Raw genomic sequence first — 20,347 nt, forward strand, 5'->3', positions numbered from 1 at the left:
CATTTTAATTCTCCATTCAGTCCTTCCTTCAAGCTCTGAGGCACTGTAGCTCAGAATCCAGAATCCCAGCTCAGTCATTTGCCAACTGCAACCTTGGGCAAGTTGCTTCACCTCTCTGAGCCTCAGTTTCCTCATTTGTAATACTGTGCCCTCATGAGGGAGCTAATCCACAGCAGACCCTTAGAAAAGCCCCTGCGAGGAGTGAGTGTGCAATAAATGTTAGCCATTATTACTGTCATTGTCGTTGGTATTCATCGGTCTATTTATTACATGTTATATATTTATATTTTAATGAATGATATGCTATAATATTATACAATACCACTATAGTGCATATTGTTGTTATAATAAATAGTATTTAATATTATATAATGGGGGCAGTGGTGGTTCGGTGGTAGAATTCTCACCTTCCAAGCAGGAGACCTGGGTTCCCGCCCAATGCACCTCATGCACAGCCACCACCCATCTGTCAGTGGAGGCTTGCTTGTTGCTATGATGCTGAACAGGTTTCAACAGAGCTTCCAGACTAAGATGGACTAGGAAGAAAGGTCTGGTGATCAGCTTCCAAAAATCAGCCAATGAAAACCCTATGAAACACAAAGGTCCGATCCACAGCCAATAATGGGGATGATGCAGTACTGACCAGCATTTCATTTTGTTATGCAAGGGGTCACCGTGAGTCAGCGATTGACTTGATGGCAATAACAACAATATCATATAAGTTGTAAATAACAAATATATTATTTACTGGTTGGTTAATAAATATTTCTGCAATGCCTACTGTGGACCAGGCACTATTCATACCCCACAAGTTTAAGCTCAACATTCCCATTTTGTAGATGAGCAAACTGAGGCTCAGAGAGGTAAAATCACTTGGGGGAAGTAGGACTAATATACAGCTGTCTGGGCTGGCCCAGGTATCAGTGTGGGGCATCTCAGAGCCTCATGGATCCTAGGATCCTAGGGGGGTCCTATGCCTGGGAAGTCACTCCTGTCTTGACTGTGTCTCTCCAGCAGACCCAGGAGTCAGCAGATTCTGGCTTGGTCCCTGTGAGCTCTCTTGGTGCTGGTGTCATCTGGAGACGCTTCTCAGGGACCCCCTTGCTGCCACTGCTGTCAAACCACCGTGGGCCCCCAGGTGAGGTTGAGCCTGGCGCCCTTGTCCTGTTCACCATCGAGGCTTGAGTGCCAGAACGGAGCCACGGTCCAGCCTCAGGCAGGTGAGGAGGCCAATGGGGACGAGGGCACTGGTCCCAGGAGAAGAAGATAGATAGATAGATGATAGATGCATAGATAGATTTTTTAGATAGGTGATAGATAGACAAATATAGTAGATAGAAGATAGATAGATGACAGACAGATAGATGCCATCGAGTTGACTCTGACTCATGGTGACCCCATGTACAACAGAATGAAATGTTACCTGGTCCTGCATCACCCTCACAACCACTGGCATGTTCAAGTCCATTGTTGTGGTTATTGTGCCAATCCATCTCACTAAAGTTCTCTCTCGCCCTCACTGGCGCTATACTTCACCAAGCACGATGTCCTCCTCCAGCGACTGATCCCTCTGGATGACATGTCCAAAGCAAGGGAGTTGGAGAATGTTCTGTTGTAACCCATAGGGCTTTCATTGGCTAATATTCTGAAGTAGGTTGCCAGGCCTTTCTTCCTCATCTGTCTTAGTCTGGAAGCTCCACTGAAACCTGTCCACCATGGGTGACTCTGCTGGTATTTGAAGTACTGATGGCATAGCTTCCAGCATCACAGCAACATGCAAGCCAAATGGGTGGTGGAGAGAGGGAGGGCACCCCTCCTATCTGAATCTTTCTCTAATTTGTTCAGAAAGCATTTATGGAGCACCTACTGTGTGCCAAGCCCTGTCCTGGGGACACAGCCATGGACAAATAGGTGCACTCAGTCTGATGGTGGCGATGGGTTCATAACCAGATGGTGACAGGGCAGGGTGATCCAACTGTGATAAGGAGATATCAAGGCACTGTGAAGGCCAGGGAAGGCTGCCTGGAAAATGTAGCATCTATGCTTAGCATGGACAATAAAGAGAAGTCACCTAGAGGAGATGCAGGGAAAGATATGCCAAGCACAAGGAACAGAATGTACCAAGTCGCAGCCTCAAGAGGATCAAGCATATGAGGAGTTGAACATAGACTAGTGTGGCTAGAGGGTGGGAAAGGAGGCTGGGGAGGCAGGCAGGGGCTGGACGACACAGGACCTCATGGGTCACAATGATGAGGGCTTTCAAGGGAATGAATTGATGCAGTGGGCATTTAAAAAAATCTCCACGGCTATTGTGGGGGAGAATCAGCTGTCAGGGCTGGGATGGGAGTCTTAGGAGACCAAAGAGGGGGCTTGGGCAGTGTTGGAGCAGGAGATGCTGGTGCCTGAGGCAGGGTGGGAGCCAGGGGCTGGAGAGAAGTGGGCAAATTGGGAGATTATTTATAGATACACCAGGTGTTGGTGGACACCGGAAAGGGGTGGATGAAAAGGGGGCCTGTCATGGACAGCACCTGGCCATAACGTTTCACATTTGACATCTCCTTGCAATGGTGCCAAGAGGTGGAGGCACTGTCATTATACCCATTTTCCAGAAGGGAAAACTGAGGCTCAGACAAGGGAAGTAGCAGAACCTATGTCCCAAATTGCCTCCCACTGTCAACTCTAGGGGCGAGGAGACAGGGAAATGAGAGGGAGGGTGAGTGGGGACTGAGCCACACACAAAAAGAACAGAGAGGAGCTGCTGTTTTTGAATCACACAGCAGAAGGTGGCAGTACTGGGGTTTAAGCTTCTTCCATCTGTCTCGATGACCCCAACACTTTTCATTTCTTTAGCCTGGGGGCAGGGCTGGGACAGAGGAGAGATTGTCCCCATGAGAAGTACCCAAACCAGGGGGTTGGCCGTGTTGATTCCTTTTGAGGATTTTGAGAGAGGAACTGCTCCATGCCTCTCTCCTGGCTTCTGGAGGCTTCCAGCAATCCTTGGTGTTCTTTTGCTGGGTGTAGATGTATCTTCACATGGTGTCTTCTCTGTGGGTCTCTCTGTCTATTCTGCTCTTTGACAAAACACCACTCAGAAGGGATTAGGATTAGGACCCACCCTACTCCGGTATGATCTTACGTAACAAAACAAAAACCCTGTTTCCCAACAGGGTCACATTCACAGATATTTGGGTTTGGACTTCAACACCTTTTGGGGGGATACAATTCAATCCATAACCCCCCCATGAGCCCCAAATACCTCCCTGCCCCCACCTAGAGTCCACAGGTGACCTCCGCCAGGTTATGATCCAGTTTGACCTCCGTCTGCCCCACACCCCCCTGCCCAGCCCTGCCGGTGTCCAAGTCTACTTCTATAAACTAGATGGAAAATGTTCTCCCCCTCCTCAACTGTCCAGGAGATTACCCCTCAGGCCAGAATGCCCGATGGGCAGGCACTTGAGTTTCCAGAACTGGGGAAGGGAGGGGCAGGCCTGGAGTTTGACGGCAGGAATCGTGCCTGCAGGGTGGGGCCCAGGGAGTCACAGAGTGAATGAGAACCCACCATTTCCGCTGAAGGTCTGGGCATTTGTGTGACTATACAAGGGGGGGTGGGGGTCTCCAAGGAGCTCTGGCTGCTTGTCCTGAGCTTCCACAAAAGGTGGATTCTCTTCTTACCAGCCCACCTCCAACCCAGAAGCACATCAGAAGCAGGCGAGGAGGGTCTTAGAAGCAGAACTAGGATGCTTAGTAGAGGGATGTGACTTCTTCCCATGTCCCTTTCCTCACGGGTGACTCCTCTGAGCCCCAGCCAGCCTCTGTGTGCCCACCCCAGGCATAAGAGGTCCCCAAAATAGCCCTGCCTATTTCCCTATCCTCCCAGGATCCCTTTCCTGCATAGACGGGAGTCCCAAGGAGACACCATCTAGGGCTGAACCTACTCTTCTGGGTTGGCAGAGACTCCGCCATCTGTGCCTACTCCAAAGACCAGAGCCCCTAACTCTGCTTCCAGATCCTCCTTGCCACCGTCACTGGGGAGGGTTGAGGACCCAACGCTGTTCACCTCAGCTTTCAGCATCTCCTGGGAGGACAGCGCCCTGGTCTGGGGGTGCTCCAAAACCCCTGTCTCTGCGCAGCCTTCAGCACCAGCCGGGCGCGGACAGCTTCTCGCTGTCTCAAGTACTCGGAGCCCCGGTACCTAGCACCGGCTTCTCTTTCAGCACCCGAGAGAGGGACAGCGCCACGGCGCTGGGGGTCTCCTGAGCCCCTGCTTTCCTGCCCTCCATTCAGCCACAATCGGAGGACAATTTCTGTCTCCACCACCTCAAGCCCTTGTCTTGAGCTTTTTCTGTTCTTGGCCCTGGGGTGTCTTCCCAACCCCTGTCTTCCCCATCCTCCACCGCTGCCACCCTTCAGCACCAGCCGGGCACGGACAGCTCCTAGGTGCTTCACCTACCTCGAGTACCTTATTCTACCTTCTCCCGGCTCGGCATCTCCGGCGCGGACAGCTCCTCGCTGTCGCCTGCACCCCCCCCCGTCGGACCCAGGGGGCTCCGAACCCTGCTCGCCCCTCTCCCCTCCTCTGGCGCATGGAGACCCCGGGGGTCGGCGAAGGGGCGGAGGCATCCAGAGGGCTGAGTACAGCTCGCAGCCGCCAAGGCACAGCCAGGCCCGCGAAGCACCTGTGGCGGCAGCCCCGGCGCCCCATCCACATCCAGCAGCGTTTCCATTCGGACCCGGACAAGTCCGCGCGCCGCTGCGAGCTAGACCGGAGTCCGCGGCCCGGGCTGGAGAAGTCGCGGCGCTCCTGGCCCATCTTCCCCAGGCGGTAGGGAGCATGGGGGAGGGGCGCGCGGGGCTTGGCGGGAGTGGGGGAGGGTCCTAGCTTCTCGGGGGGCGGGGGCTGGGGCTGTCTGCGCTGAGGCCGGCGCTTTGGAGGAAAAGGCCATTTTGAGGTGGGGGGTGGGGCCATGGCTGTTTGAGCCTGTGCGACCCAGGGGTGCCCAGGTGTGGTTGGATCCGAGTGTGTGTGTGTGTGTGTGTGTGTTTGTATTTGTGCCCCCGTGTGTGAATGTCCCCAGCTGGCTGCGTCCCTGGGGGTGACCAGGTGTGTTTGGGTGTGTGCCTCGTGTGTCTACCTGTGTGTGATCCACGTGTCTCCCCCCCACAGTTGTGGATCTGCCTTGTGTGTGTGTGTCCACTGGTGGTGCCCATGGGTGTGTGGCTGGGTGGGACTGTCCTCCTAACTGAGCTTGGCATCCAAGTGTTCCCTGGACCCTAGAGTGCCCACGGGTGTTTGTCGAGGATCATGGCCACTGTGAACGTCTGAGGTGATCCTGGGGTGGAGGTATGAGAGGGCCAGGGCAGGGCTGTCCCCGGTGCTGAGAAGCGGAGCCTTACCTATGGTGTCTCCTACCATCCCCCACACTCCTCTGTCTCCCCCACACGCTCCCCTCACCTCAAACGTGGTAGGAGAGGCGAAGCCCCTTGGGGAACCAAAACACCGGATGTTTCTTCCACGGAAGAAAGAATTAGAGGGGGAGTGGAAAAGCGGGAGGCCAAGGCGGGGGAGGGGCTGCTCCTGCATCTTACACACTGGCGAGGGGGATGAGACAGAGACAGACTAGACACACATCGAAGAGAAACAGGCGGGGTCGGGGCAGATGTGGGGGTCTCCAGGTGCTGGCGAGGGCTTGAGGACAGAATAGGGTCCAGGAGCCCCAGGCCCTCCTTGGGTGGAAATGGGGCATCAATTCAGGCCAGACCTGGAGTCCTGGGTTCAAGTCCAGTCTGGGTGGCCTTGGGTGGGTCGCTTCCCTCTCTGGACCTTGCACCTGCCCCCACATCCTGGGACATGAGCCTCCCAGGGCCACTGACTTCTTACGGGATCAACAAACCTGACCAAAGTTCCCCCACTCAGCCCTTCACAGCCCTGGGAGGTGATCCGGGGCAGAGGAGGCTCCAGGGTGCTGTGGAGTTGGAACTGTGTCCCGAAGACCTGACAGGCCCCTTGTCCTCCCCTCCCCCCCTCCGTTGAGGCTCCTCCAGCCCTCTCCCGTCCCCGGTGAGTCATGATTTTCCATCTTCAGGAAAGAACAAACATGCTTGTTTCGGGCACAGTGGGGGGTGACCCCGCGTGGTTCTGGGAGGCCAGACTGGCCGGGTGTGTGTCCCTGTGAGAGTGTATGCATGTGCGTGTGTGTGCATGTGTGCGTGTGCCTGTGCTCCTCCCATGCATGTGTGTGCTGGGGGGAGTGTTAGGGACCAGCCCATGGGGAAACTTGGGTTCAAGGCTAGGCCCCCAGCACCACCTTCTGTGTGCTTCTGAGTGAGTGACTGTGAGATGCAAACATGAATTTGTACTTCTTACATTTCATGGTGAACACTGTGCGCCTGGCTGGGGGAACCCTAGTGAGACTGCGTCCAACTCCACCTCCACCGCAGGCAGATCATGTGGGTCTGGGAGGGTCTGAGCATCCGCCCATGGCCATCTGTGTGGTCTCTCTTCATTCCACACACACTTATTAAGCACCTACTGTGTGCTAGGTGAGGAGAAAACAGCAGGGAGCAAGGTAGACCTGGTCTTGCCCTCACAGGCTGGTGGGAGGGGTGGACAGGATCCGTGATGAGAGGGGAGGGCGCCCTTAACTGGCTGGTCAGGGAGGGCTTCCTGGAGGGGGTGGCACTCTAGCTGAGACCTGAAAGTGAGAATTCAGCCAGGTAACAGCGTTTGAGCAAGGGCTGTGGGGTGGGAGGAAGCCTGGCTGACTAAGGAACAGCAAGCAGGGGTGGGGCTGGAGTAGAGGGAGCAAAGAGGTGGTGGTCAGAAAAAAGACAGGGAGGTTGGGTTACAAGGAGCCTCAGGTGAGGCGTGGATTCTAATCTGGAGGCAATGGGGAGCCATGGGAGGTTCTGGAGCAGGGGAGGATGAGCATCTCCACATCTGAGTGGGAGCAAGGACTCAACCCTCCTCACTCTGCTCAACCCTCCATGTGGACGTGGGCAAGTCTTCTCTCCTCTCAGGGCCTCAGTTTCCTCCTCTGTAAAATGGGGCATAACAGCACCCACCTTCTGTCTTGCTGGCACCATCTGTTGGCAGAAAAGAAAAGTGTCTGCTCCAGCAAGAGACTCAAATGAGGGAAATTCATTCAGGTAGTGGTCCTCTGAGAGTGCCCAGAGACCCATAGGCACCTCCTCAGGTCACACAGCATGCCGGGACAGAGTCAGGATGGGGGTTCTCGTGTCCACCTCTCCTTCAGCCCTGGCCCCTTTCCCAGTGGGGCTCAGGCCTCGGAAGCTGAGTCCAGCTCTGTGGCTTCGCCTCTCTGTGGCTCAGTTTCTCCATCCGAAAAGCAACTAGTACCATGTTACTGTTCACACTGTTAATAAAATATTTAAGATGCAATCTATTAATGAAACATTCATATTAAAATGATTACTAAAATATTGATGTCAACATTGTGGTCTCCGGGACTGCGGAGAATGAAGCCAGTTAACGCATTAAGGTCAAAGGATGCAGTCTGAGGGGCCCAGGCTCAAATGACCCAACCCCATCCCTTCATAGCTGTGTGGCCTCAAGCAGATGACCATCCTCCCCATGCTTCAGTCTCCCCACCTGCAAAAAAAAAAAAAGCCAAACAAGATACCATCCAGTTGACTCCAACTCATGTTGACCCCATGTGTGACAGAGTAGAACTTCTCCATAGGGTTTTTTGGCTGTAATCTTTATGAAAGCAAATCACCGGGCCTTTCTTTCACAGCACCACTGGGTGGGTTTGAACCACCAACTTTCAGGTTAGCAGCCGACTGCAAACTGCTTGTGCGATCCAAGGACTCCATCTGCAAAACAGGGACACTAACAGTCCCCACCCTGTAGGGTTGTTTAGAAACCCAGATGACTTTTACATGCACAGCTCTCGGCTCAGCGCCAGGTGCTGGCCATGCTCTGTTGTATTGTATTTAATCTTAAGCTTCCATTTAACGTCTGGGACTCCAGGGAAGTGACCGAATCATTCTGTGCCTCAGTTTCTCCTCGGGTACATGGGACCATTGTGAGCCCCTCCCACAGGCTGGGGTAGTCTTGGGGCTCCTTGGACCCCAGCTCTGGTGTCTCCACCAGGTCGGTCCTTGTGGCCTCAGTCCCCTGGGGAACATCTATAATTAGGTCCAGCCCCAGCAACAACAGACAGGATTTTTGTCTTGGGGACAGGGAGATCTAGTTCTCCCCACGTGTCTGTTTGTAGGGCCAAGGGGGTGTGATGGGGTCCCTGGCCAGACACCTGAGACTTCCCATCCTCCTGGGCTGTGCAAACCTTCTCCAAGGCTCCGTTTTTCTCATTTGTAAGATGGGAACAATGTTTCCCACCTTAGTGTGAATGGGAGATCCGGGGAGGTTGGGGGTTTCCTCCTCATGGTGCTCCCCTTACATAGCCCTGGTCAGCCCAGGTTGTGTCTCAGATGCCTCCAGATTGCCAGCAATGTTGTAGCCCATCTCCAGAAAGAGGAGTCTAAAGCATTTGTCTGGAGACCCCCAAACTAGCAAGCTCCCAAGCCTGGGCTGGGGGCTCATCCCACAATAGTGGGCACAGTTGGCCCAGAGATTTCTGTGCGGCCTCAGCCTCCCTGGGCCTGTTTCCTCTGCTTGTGATGTGGGCGTTCTGAGTCCTTCCTTGTGTGTGACACCTTCCTTGACTCCGTTTCCTTGAGTAAAATGGAAACAGTGCCAGCTCGACCCCAGCATTCCGAGGGCTAAGCGCCTGGCACAGCCCTCCCAAAACTCCCAGGGAAACCAGAGACACCTCCCTTTCCCAGGCCCGCTCTGTCCTTCCTGGCTAAGGGGGAGGCAAATGAGGCCTTCCAGGATGGAAGACCAGACAGGGTGGAGTGCGGATGTTTGTCCAGCGGAGACAGCAGGAGAGGCAGTGAAAGGATGCAGAGACAGGACCTGGGGAATGTCACATCAGGTGGGGAGTTATGCGGGGACTTGGGGTGGGGCGGGGAGAGGGGTGAGCTGGGTCTCAGCCGTGCGGCCCTGCCATGAATCCTCCTGCCTGTGACCACCTCTCTCCAAGCCTCAGCTTCCCCACCTGGAAAAAGGATTAAGAACTTGTAGTTTCTGGGCAGCCTCTTGCTGGCACCAAGCCTCATTTTTCCCACCTGGAAAATGGGCAGAGGGGTTGGAAATACCGCGTGGGGCATGGGATCTAAGCAGCCCCTCTACAAACTCCACTTGCCTCAGGGCTGCCCCATCATGGAGGACAGGGTGGCGGTTTTTCTGCGCACCTCCGTTCGCTGACTTCCGCATCTCACTCTTCTCGGTACCGTGGGTGGCAATAGTGGAGGAAGTGTGGGCAGGGGGAAGCGGCAGAGGCTGACGAGGCCCAAATGTCAGCGCCTGAGCCCCACGGGACAGGCGTCTAAAGAGGGAGCACAAAGATTTGCGCGCTGCCGCGTGCCTCAGTTTCCCCTATTTGTCCACGCGGAAAGCGGGGGCGGGGGCGGGGGGCGACTGGGACTGCCGAGGCAAGGCGGGGCCGGTGCGCCTTCAGTCCTGTCCCCGCCAGGCCCCGCCCCTGCGACCGTCCAGAAAAGGTCCCCGCGCAGCCCGGCGCCGTCCAGCTGCCGCAGGTCCCGGTGATGCAGGGGTCCCCCACTCCCGCCCCAGGCCCTGGGCCCGGGACCCCGCGGGGCTCCCCGCGCGGCTCTCCTGGTCTCTTCAGGAAGCTCCTGGTGAACCAGAGCATCCGTTTACAGCGTCGCTTCACCGTGGCCCATCCGCTGTGGTGAGGAGGGACAGGGCCAGCACGGGGCGGGAAGCGCAGGGACAGGGACAGCCGGGCTGGGTCGGGGTCTGGCCTCACTGCCCTTCCTCCCTTTCTCTGTATTTCTCCCCCACCCCTGTCTCTGTCTCTCTCTCCATCTGTCTCCCTCCACCCGACCGTGGACATGCGCCTGGGACCCGCTGTCTGTCCTCTTCCAGCTGTGTGGCCCAGAGCAGGCCCACAGCTCATGACTCCTCCTGGCCCTTGCAGCATATGTGGGGGAGGGGTGTGATAGCCCTCCCCTTAGTCTCCCCGTCCCCTGCCATCCGTCCTGAACCAGAAAGAATGGCCCAAGGGCCTCACATTGAGCTCTCGGTGTCCACGGGGAACACCTGATTCAATGGGGGCCTTTGAGGCACGGGGCATGGGGCTGTACAAGGGCACATGTATGCCCGAGTTCACCAGGGCTGACTTGGAGCCCACTCTGCTGAGTCCTTCTGGGGTTAGGGTTTAGGTTAGAGTTAAGAGTTAAGGGGTTAGGGTTAGGGGTTGGGTGTTAGAGTTTAGGGTTAAGGGATACGGTTACGGAAGGTTAAGGGGTTAGGGTAAGGGTTAGAGGTTAGGGTTAGGGTTAGGGTTCTGACTGCATGCACTGCTCTGGGTTCGAATCCGGTCCCTACAGGAAGCGGCTGTGTCCTGGGGCGGAGGTGAGGTTGGGGTAGAGGTGGGGCTCGTGGGCGCCGACCGTGGGCCAGCTCCACGCACTCAGTTTGCGCCGCATTTGTGCCCATTTTGCAGTTTGGCAACCCGAGGCTCAGAAACAAAAGATCATTTATCCAAATATATCCGGCCAGATAGTGACTGAACTGCGGGCGGGGATCGTGACCGTGGTCCCTGATGCCACTATCTCAGCCCGGGAAGGAGTCCCCGGCCCTGGAGAGGGTCCTCGGGGAGGGCTCCTGAAAGAGCATAGGGGCATCTAGGGAGCAACCCCCGATACCTCCAAAAAGTGAGGCTCGGGATAGCGGGTCTGTCGCGGGCAGGCCTGAGCCCAGGTCTGCGGCCCGGGACCTCCGAAACCCCGCGGTGATTCAGTTTACCCGTCTGATCAATGGGCAGCCTCGCGATTCCAACAAGCCCAGCGACCTCGCCCCGCGGAGCCCGCGTCATGGAACCGCAAGCCTGACCCCGCTGCTCCCGGCTAAGTTTAGAGCAGAAAGAAAAACAGCTCCTTCTGCCCGGAGAAAATCCCAGCCCAGGCGCCTTAACCCTCTGCGCCCGGGATGTGGATTCCAACTCGGGACCCTGAGACCGCTCCGGCTTCAGTTTCCTCATTTGTCCGTAGGCGCGCTTTCTCAGAAGCCTTTGGGGAGGGGTAAAGGAGGGATTGGGGGTCACCACCTACAGACCTTCCCCTCGGGGGGGCAGAATCTGGGAGTATCCGCTGTCGCTAGTCCGTCTCTAAGGGCGTCTTAGGCCCACGGCGCCCCCTACCCATCTGGGCAGGGAAGAGTTAAGAAGCCCTGTCCCCCTGACGTCACGGAGCGGGGGTCTGGAATCACTCCCGCGATGAGGGGCTCAGAGCCGCGGAACCCTCGGGACTGGTCGAGCGCGGCCGGACTCAGCCGAGCATGTCCGAATTTATCCGAGTGTGGCCGGACTCAGCCGAATATACCCGACCTCTCCCGAGCGCCACCAAGACCTACTCGAAGCCACCCGAGCGCGGCCGGACGTAGCCGAAGAAGTCCGAACTCACTCGAAACTGCTCGAACCTGGGCCTGCTCAGAGCTGACTCAGACCCGAGGACAGGGACGAGGTGACCTTTGACCCAAAGGTCACAGGCAGGGGACTAGATGGACACTAGCCCTTGGTCAGGGGGCCTGAGTGGCTTCCTGTCTCTGCCTCTTCCGCCAGCCTCTTCAAAAGGCCATGACGCACAGTCAGCCCCTCCCCCGGCCATCACCCCCACATCTCTGTCCTTACCCCACGCCCCCTACGCTTTCTTTAACCTCTGACCCCAAGGCAGGGGGCATAGACCACTTTGTCTAGTTAGGATGTGGCTGGAGGGAGGGACAGGGCTTTGAGAACTGGAGGCGGGGATTGACCAGAACAGGGACCTTGGGATCCTACAGCATGAGTGAGCAAGAGGCTCCGGGGAGAGGGCACAGCCTGTGCAAAGGCCCTGAGGTAGACGGGGAGCAGTAGCGCGGGCTGAGTTCATGGCCTGGCTGACTGGGAGCGGTGACCATATGCCCTGGGGCCGAGGTCAGTAAACTGCGGGCGGGGTTAGGTTTCTGGGGGTGGGGCCAGAGGGCTGAAGGCGGGGCCTCTCCCTGGCAGTAAGGGATCCCTGGAGCCAGCTGCGGCCAGACAGAACCGGAGTCCTCTTCAGAAAGTACAGCCTAGGAGTTTTTCGTGCAGCCTGGGCCTCAGTTTCCTCCTTCATAACAAGGGTGCTCAGTCACTACCCTCAGGCGTAAGGGCCTCAGGTAGACAAACCTGGCCCACACCCCAATGGCCCCAGGGAGAACATGGCCCTCGACTTGGCATTCGGATGCCAGAACCCTTGGTTCTGACCTTGTCTCCTCTGCCTCCAGCTTTGACCTAGAAAATGGGCTCTCTTGCGGGAGGAGAGCCCTGGACACTCAGGCCAGCTCAGGCCTGGGCCGGGCCAGCCAGACCTCTGCCCCGCACAGCCAGCGGCGGGAGTCCTTCCTGTACCGCTCAGACAGCGACTACGAGCTCTCACCCAAGGCTATGTCCAGGAACTCCTCCGTGGCTAGCGATCTGTGAGTCCTGGGCTGGTGGGATGCCACCCCTGGTCCCTCCCTCCTTCTCTTATTCCTCTATTCAGCAACCTTCCCTCAACTGGCCATTTGAGCTGGACTTTGAAGTTTGAATAAGAGTTTGCCAGGCAGGTAACTCACTTATGCAGCCAACCTGTCAGCAGATGATTCCAGGTGAGCCTCCGTGCTCAGCCTTAGGCTGGGGTGGAGGTAGGAGATTAGGTGTCAGAAATATTAAGGCCAATTAACAGCAACTGAACAAACAATGGAAACCCTGGTGGCGTAGTGGGCTTCTTAACCAAAAGGTCGGAAGTTCGAATCCACCAGGCGCTCCTTGGAAACCCTATAGGGCAGTTCTACTCTGTCCTATAAGGCTCGCTATGAGTCAGAATTGACTCGACGGCAAAAGGTATGGGGTAGCCACAGTGAAAAGGGAAATATGATCATTTCTGCTTTGGCTCTACTGTCTCTGCTGTCGCTGGGACTCAATTTTTCCTTTATGAGATGGAGATAAACTGAGTGGTCAGAGGGGAGAGGGGAGGGGAGAGACTAACGGAACCCAGGAACCAGGGGGTGCCCAGAGGGGGCATCCTCAGTGGGGGGCGCCCTCAGCAGATGACATGGTGTGGGTAGAAGCTGGAAAATGAGAACGCGTGGCAAGTGTCCTCCCTGCCACCCTCCCTGATCGCCTGTCTTCCCGCAGACATGGAGAGGACATGATTGTGACGCCTTTTGCCCAGGTGGGTGTCCACCCCTCTACTCATAAGCCACACGGGCAGAGCTGACCCCTCATTCCCTGGCGCTGACCACCCCCTCCCGCCAGGTCCTGGCCAGTCTGCGGACGGTTCGGAGCAACGTGGCGGCCTTTGCCCACCTGCAAGGCTGCGGTGCGGCCAAGTACGCAGAGGGTGGGGCGGGACCAGGAGGAGGGGGGCGGGACCGCCAGGTACGGGGGGAGGTGCCAGGGGAAGGGGGCGGGGCCTGAGGCAAGAAGGCGGGGGTGGGGCAGGGGCAGAGATGGGACTCTGATGGATCCACGTGGGACGAGTTGAAGGGTGAGACCTGGAGGACTTGGGGCGGGCCTAGACGGGTGGAGTCAGGCCAGCCCTAAGCCGACTGTCCCACAGGTGGACCGCCAGCGGGAATCCCCCATCTGGCAGTCAGCCCCCTTCACCCACAGGTAACATGTGTGACCTCCCTCTCCCCCCTCCCCCCAAGCCGTGAACTTCCTCTCCCTGGGGACCTACCCAGCCCATGAACCCTTATTGTAATCTCCAAAAAATGCACCCTCGGGGATTGGAACCCTACACGCCCATATTACTGATGGGAAGGCTGAAGCCCAGAGGAGGGCAGAGACACAGCCACTTAGGGACAGATCTGGAATCTGGATTTTGGAGTCCTGAGTGGCCCCAGGGGGAGACTCCTGGGTACAAAGCGTGATGGTGGTGGTGGGGTGTCCCTGCATGGGCGCCTGACCCGCTGGCTCCCCAGAGGACACTGGGCAGAAGCTAGCATTGGAGACGCTGGACGAGTTGGACTGGTGCCTGGACCAGCTGGAGACCCTGCAGACGCGGCACTCGGTGGGGGAGATGGCCTCCAACAAGGTGAGGGCAGCCAGATAGCCGAGGGGGCCTGCCTCTGCCCACAGCACCCCCATCCTTACTGCCAGCCCCTCCCCCGCAGTTCAAGCGGATGCTGAACCGCGAGTTGAGCCACCTTTCTGAAACCAGCCGCTCTGGGAACCAGGTGTCCAAATACATCTCCCGGACCTTCCTGGGTGAGCTGTCATGGGTCACTGCCTGGGCAAGGTGTAGAGGTAGGATGAAGGAAGAGGAAGAAAGACTAGGAAGAAAGTTTCATTACAGACCATTCAAGAGATGTCAGGGCTCCTAACAGGCCTCTGCTCTGGGTGTGGCCCTTGAGGAGACCCCAGTCTGCGCAGGACAGTCAGACACAGACACTCCCAGCCCCGTGGGTCAGAGCTGGGTCAAAGGGAGGAACGAGTGGAACTTCCAGGAGGAGGGGACATTAAAGCCAGGGTTTTGAAGCATGAATAGAAGTTTGCCACAAGGGGCTGGAGGGTACCAGATAGTTGGATCTTCAGCTTGGGGCATAGAAAGGATTGTTTAGGGAAAGATACTGAGCCCCAGGTGTCGGGGGGCCATGCCCAGCAGTACCGGTCACTGAGATGGGCCATGAATGAGCTTTGATTTGAGCTTACTTTGGTCCAGGTGAAAAGGGAAATAGGTTGTTCCTGATGTTTGTCAAGGTCCAAGACCTGAGACCAGGTTAGGCTGATCCTGGTACGTGAATTGGCTTCTCTGAGCCCCACCCTGCCCCACCTACAGACCAGCAGACTGAGGTGGAGTTGCCCAGGGTGACCCCCATGGAGACTCCGCAGCCTATGTCCCAGATCAGCAGCCTGCGTGAGCTCCCCCACAGTGCCAGCCTCTCTGCTGCCACTGTCCCTCGCTTCGGTGTCCATACTGACCAGGAGGGGCAACTGGCCAAGGTGGGTCTCCAAGTGGAATGCTAAGACCCAGGTTCGAGCCCTGGCTCCATTCAGATGCCCTATCTCAGGCCCCAGTTTATCCCCCTGTATATTGGGCAGGTAGGGCTCAATGTGGACCTGGGAGGGTTGAGGCTCCAGGGTCTGGGGAAGTTGGGCTGGGGTTAAACTCCAACCTTCCCATTTTAGGAGCTGGAAGATACCAACAAGTGGGGGCTTGACGTGTTCAAGGTAGCAGAGCTAAGTAGGAACAGGCCCCTCACAGCCATCACGTTCAGCATCTTTCAGGTACCTCCCTTGTCCTTGACTTCTAATATGACACCCGGGCTTTCCTTCACCTCTTCCTACCTCGTTCTTCAATCCTTCCCTGACACTCCTCAATGGGGTCATTTGAATAGGGTTTTGAAATATGAATAGGAGTATGCTAAGTTGAAAAATTCATTGTCAACAAGCTTCAGCCCTGAGACTAGCACTGAAGAAACCTAGTCTGGAGGGAACAGCTGGACACAGATACCCCTAGCCCTGTGGGGTGAGGTCTGGGCCAGAGGGGAAGGACAGGGACCAAGGGAGAGCAGGGAGGGCATCCTGAAGGAGGGGGTGTTTGAGGAACAGATAGAAGGAAAGAAGGAGTGGGAACAGTGTGTGCCACTACCCCAAGGCTGAGGCCTTGACCTGTTAATGGACCAGGAGCGGGACCTACTTAAGACATTCCGGATCCCAGCTGACACACTTGTCACCTACCTGCTGACGCTGGAGGGCCACTACCATGCTGACGTGGCCTACCACAACAGCCTACATGCCGCTGATGTGGCGCAGTCCACGCACGTGTTACTGGCCACTCCCGCCCTCGAGGTATGGTCCTACTAGGGGCGGGTGGCCAGACTGGTGCAGAGAGCCTTCGCCTTACCCCTTGTGCCCTGTGCCCACCCAGGCTGTGTTCACAGACCTGGAAGTCCTGGCTGCCATCTTTGCAAGTGCTATTCATGACGTGGACCATCCTGGGGTCTCCAACCAGTTTCTGATTAACACCAGTGAGTCTGGGGCCCTGCCCTACCCTCTGCTCTTCCTGGGACTTAAGAAACTGGGGTCTCAGGGAGGCAGAGCCAAACACAGACACCCCCAGCTCCATTGAGTCAAAGTAGGGCCAGAGGGAGGGACAGGATTCTGGAAATCTTCTTGGTGGAGGGGGCATTTTAGTTGGGGCTTCAACAAATGTGTAGGAGTTTGTGAAGGAGTCCCAAAACCTACCTTTGAGTGGGTGGATTGGGTGGGCACGTGGAGGTAAAGCAGGGCCAGGGGAGAGACAGGATCCTGGAAGTCTAGAGGAGGGGGCATTTGAGTTCGGGCTTCAATGCATGTGTAGAAATTTGCTAAGAATTCCCAAAACCTGCCTTTGGGTGGGTGGATTAGGTGGGTGGGGCTTAAGACTCTTGGCCTCCCCTACAGACTCAGAGCTTGCACTCATGTACAATGATGTCTCTGTGCTGGAGAACCACCACCTGGCTGTGGGCTTCAAGCTATTGCAGGCCGAGAACTGTGACATCTTCCAGAACCTCAGTGCCAAGCAGCGGCTGAGCTTGCGCAGGATGGTCATCGACATGGTGAGGGACCTGGAGACTTTCCTGTCTTCTGCATATAATGGAGTGGGGTGATCGTGGCGTGGCTGGGGGTTCCGTCAGATTTGGGCATGACTTCTTTCTGGGCTTTAGCTTCGTCGTCCATAAAACAGGGCAGTGACCATCCGAGCCCTGGGTGGGAGTGGCTGGGCCCTTGGTCCTGCAATGCATATGCAGGTAATGTGGAAACTGAGGTTCTGGGGTTTCTGGTGCAACTTTTTCTGAACTTAAAGTACATCTCTCCATTTGATATTTTTCAGGTAGGGGGACAGTCGACATTTTGTGGTCTCATTCATGCATTTTTTCATTTAACAAGCATTTATTGATCGTCTGTTGTGTGCCCGGAGTCCGTGGGTAGCATAAATGATTAGGTACTGGCCTGGTAATGGAAAGGTTGATGGTTCAAGTTCACCCAGGAGTGCCTCGGAAGAAAATCCTGGCCATCTGCTTCCAATAAACTAGCCATTGAAACCCCATTGAAATCGACTCAACAGCAACTGGTTTGGTTTTGGTTTACTGTGTGCCCAGCACTGTGCCAATGACCAAGATAGTTCTTGGTCCCGGATTTGCACTTCCTCTGCTGCATTTCACAGATGAGGACACTGAGGCTCAGAGGGCTGAGAGTGGGAGCCGGAGTGGCATCTGGGAGGTGAGCAGCGAGGGGTAGGGCAGGCAGGGTCCTCTCACCTCATTCCCTCCCCCGCCCCCAGGTGCTGGCTACGGACATGTCCAAACACATGAACCTGCTAGCCGACCTCAAGACCATGGTAGAGACCAAGAAGGTAGCCCGTCTCGGCGTCCTGCTGCTGGACAACTACTCCGACCGCATCCAAGTGTGTGGCTCTGGGTGGGCTTGAGTAGTCACTCATTTAGCTGCATTTATAAAGCACCCACTGTGTGCTGAAATTGAAGAAACAGAAGTGCCAGGAATCACATGCCTGTGTCTTAGCCCCTCCCGACCCTCAGTTTTCCCACCTGTGAGATGGGTTGGCCGTGGTACCAGGCTATGCGGAGGGGGATTCCAGGCTCGGGACGGCCCAGCCTGCGCCCTCCTGAGCCTCGGTCTCCCCAGGTCCTGCAGAACCTGGTACACTGTGCCGATCTCAGCAACCCCACCAAGCCGCTGCCCCTGTACCGCCAGTGGACTGACCGCATCATGGCTGAGTTCTTCCAGCAGGGTGACCAGGAGCGTGAGACAGGCCTAGACATCAGCCCCATGTGCGACAAGCACACGGCCTCTGTGGAGAAGTCCCAGGTCTGAGGGCAAAGGCCACCATGGTGGCAGGGCGGGGAAGACCAGGTGGGGCAGGGGAGGTTTCCTAGAGGAGGCGTTATTTAAACAGAGTTTATTTAGAGGTTATTTAAATAGGATTTTGAAGGATGAGTAAGGATTGGGTAATGCCATTCTGGACAGAAAGAACAGCCAGGGCCAGGACCTGGAGGCTGGACTGGGACTAGGGTCCATTGCAACTAACCATGCACCCACCTCTCCCTCCACCCCCTGCAGGTGGGTTTCATAGACTACATCGCCCACCCACTGTGGGAGACGTGGGCTGACCTGGTACACCCGGATGCCCAGGACCTGCTGGACACACTAGAGGACAACCGCGAGTGGTACCAGAGCAAGATCCCCCGCAGCCCCCCGGCCCCCAGCAGCCCCCAGCAGGGCGGTCCTGACAGGTTTCAGTTTGAGCTGACCCTGGAGGAGGCAGAGGAGGAGGAGGAAGAAGAACAGGTGGCACTGGATGGAGAGGCTTCAGAATTGCCTGACATTGAGCTCCTGTCCCTCAAGGCCAGCCCAGACCCCCAGATCCCACAGCTGGCCAGCCAGAGGACTGTGGGCAAGACTTTCGTGGACTATGAGGGCAACATGATGGCCAAGCCCTTTGGCCCCAGGAGGTGGACTTCTCAGGAGTAGGTCCGTGGTGGTCCTGGCCTCAATCTTCCACCAATTGAGTGAGACAATCCAGCTTTAGTTACGTAGGTCTTGGAGTGAAATTGGAGACTCCTGGCTCGGGTCCACTCTGATCCCACGCTCAGTTGAGAGTGCTCTCTGGAGGCAGCCTTCTGTAGTGCCCTTGGGATCCCGCTTTTGGAAGCCATCCCTGGCATAGAGAGGGGGTTCCTGCCAGACTCCTTGTTCAGCTTTTCCAGCAGTCACCCTTAAGCCATGACTATCACTTTATTCTTTCATTCTTTATCAAATATTTACTAAGCATCTGCTATGTATTATGTGCCAGGCCTATGCCTGCTATGTGCCTCTGGGGCAGCAATATGTGTGTGTAGGGGGGTGGGAGAAGCCAGCCCCAAAGAGTAATACCCCTTCACCACAAGCGCCTTCCTCTTCTCCTCTGCTCAAGTGTGCGGCAGCTCGCTGCAAGAGAACCTGAAATGGGGGGATTTTTGGCATGGAACTATCATCCAGATCCAATTCTGGTGCTGGAGCTGGGGAAGGAAGCATGAAGGGGGCCATCTCTGAAGACGGATACTTGTGTGTTTACATCGTTGCTGTAGGCCTCTGTGTCTTCTGTCTTCAGGTGTCTGTCTCTGGGTTGATGTGTCCCCTGCTCTCTGTGGCCCCCAAGTCCCACTGCTGGGTCTTCTATGCATTCTCTCTCGTAGAACAGTCGCGAAAGCACAGAATTTCCCATATGTGTCGAGTTTCTGTGATGCTTTGATCCCTGAGGCTGCCGCAGACTCCACCCAGGGGGAAGAAGGACTCTGAGGCTTTCTTGCAAGTCGTAGCCCCACGCCAGGCCTCAGTTTCCCCATCTATGGCTTGACTCTAGTACTTGGATAAACTTTGTTGGGGGTTGGTGTCCATGACACCCTGTGGAAAAATCTTAGAAATTTAGGGCATGGAGCGTTTTTCTGGGGTTAAATCAACCATTCAGGTCATTGTTATTGTTGCTGTTACCCCATGACTCAGAGCAACCCCATGTACAGTGGGATCGGACCATCGTGCTTCATAGGGTTTTCATCGGCTGATTTTTGGAAATTGATCGCCAGGTCTTTCTTCATAGTCCATCTTAGTCTGGAAGCTCCTGCTGAAACCTGTTCAGCATCATAGCAACATGCAGGCCTCCACTGTCAGATGGTTAGTAGCTGTGCATGAGGTGCTTTGGCTGGAAATCAGACCTGGGTCTTTGCATGGAAGGTGGGAATTCTGCCTCAGAACCACCACTGCCCTCATTCAGGTCTTAGTACACCCTATTGCTCAAAATTAGTATTATGCCCGTTTCAGGGATGGTGAAACTGAGGGGCAGAGAAGGCCCTAGCAAGTCCAAGGCCACTAGGGTGGTCCCTGGGTGTTGGACAGTAGCCGGCGGCGCCACCTAGTGGCCGGAATGGGAAACGCAGCTGCTGTGGAGTTAAGGGCAGCGTGGTTAAGCCTTGGTTGCTAACCGAGAAAGGAGGCGGTCCAAACCCACCAGCCGCTCTGCGTGAGAAGAAGGTGGCAGTCTGCTTCGGTAAAGACTTACGGACTTGGAAACCCTATGGGGCAGTTCTACTCTGTCCTGCAGGGTCGCTAGGAGTGGGAAATGACCGCAGGCAGTGGGGTTTTTTTTTGGTATTAAGTTCAGGGGTTCTCCTCACCTTGCCGATGGCCTGGGCCGCGCTCCGTGTGACGAACTCTTCCTGGGGGTACCAATCTCCCGAGGAACAGACAGGGTGGCTCTG

The 20,347-nt window shown here is 56.2% G+C and overlaps 1 protein-coding gene across 1 annotated transcript; it reads left to right on the forward strand.

Moving 5' to 3' along the window:
• The first annotated feature begins 13,387 nt into the window (after positions 1–13,387).
• Positions 13,388–18,600, forward strand: PDE4C (phosphodiesterase 4C). The gene is made up of 11 exons (XM_004384388.1): positions 13,388–13,438; positions 14,033–14,145; positions 14,225–14,318; positions 14,890–15,053; positions 15,240–15,338; positions 15,738–15,902; positions 15,982–16,081; positions 16,497–16,651; positions 17,377–17,499; positions 17,739–17,921; positions 18,174–18,600. Exons 2-11 carry the CDS (start codon positions 14,131–14,133, stop codon positions 18,582–18,584), a joined length of 1,509 nt encoding a protein of 502 aa, XP_004384445.1. The 5' UTR covers positions 13,388–13,438; positions 14,033–14,130; the 3' UTR covers positions 18,585–18,600.
• The last annotated feature ends 1,747 nt before the right edge of the window (positions 18,601–20,347 follow it).

Source organism: Trichechus manatus, unplaced genomic scaffold (assembly GCF_000243295.1).
Source record: "Trichechus manatus latirostris isolate Lorelei unplaced genomic scaffold, TriManLat1.0 scaffold00122, whole genome shotgun sequence".
NCBI lineage: Eukaryota > Metazoa > Chordata > Mammalia > Sirenia > Trichechidae > Trichechus > Trichechus manatus.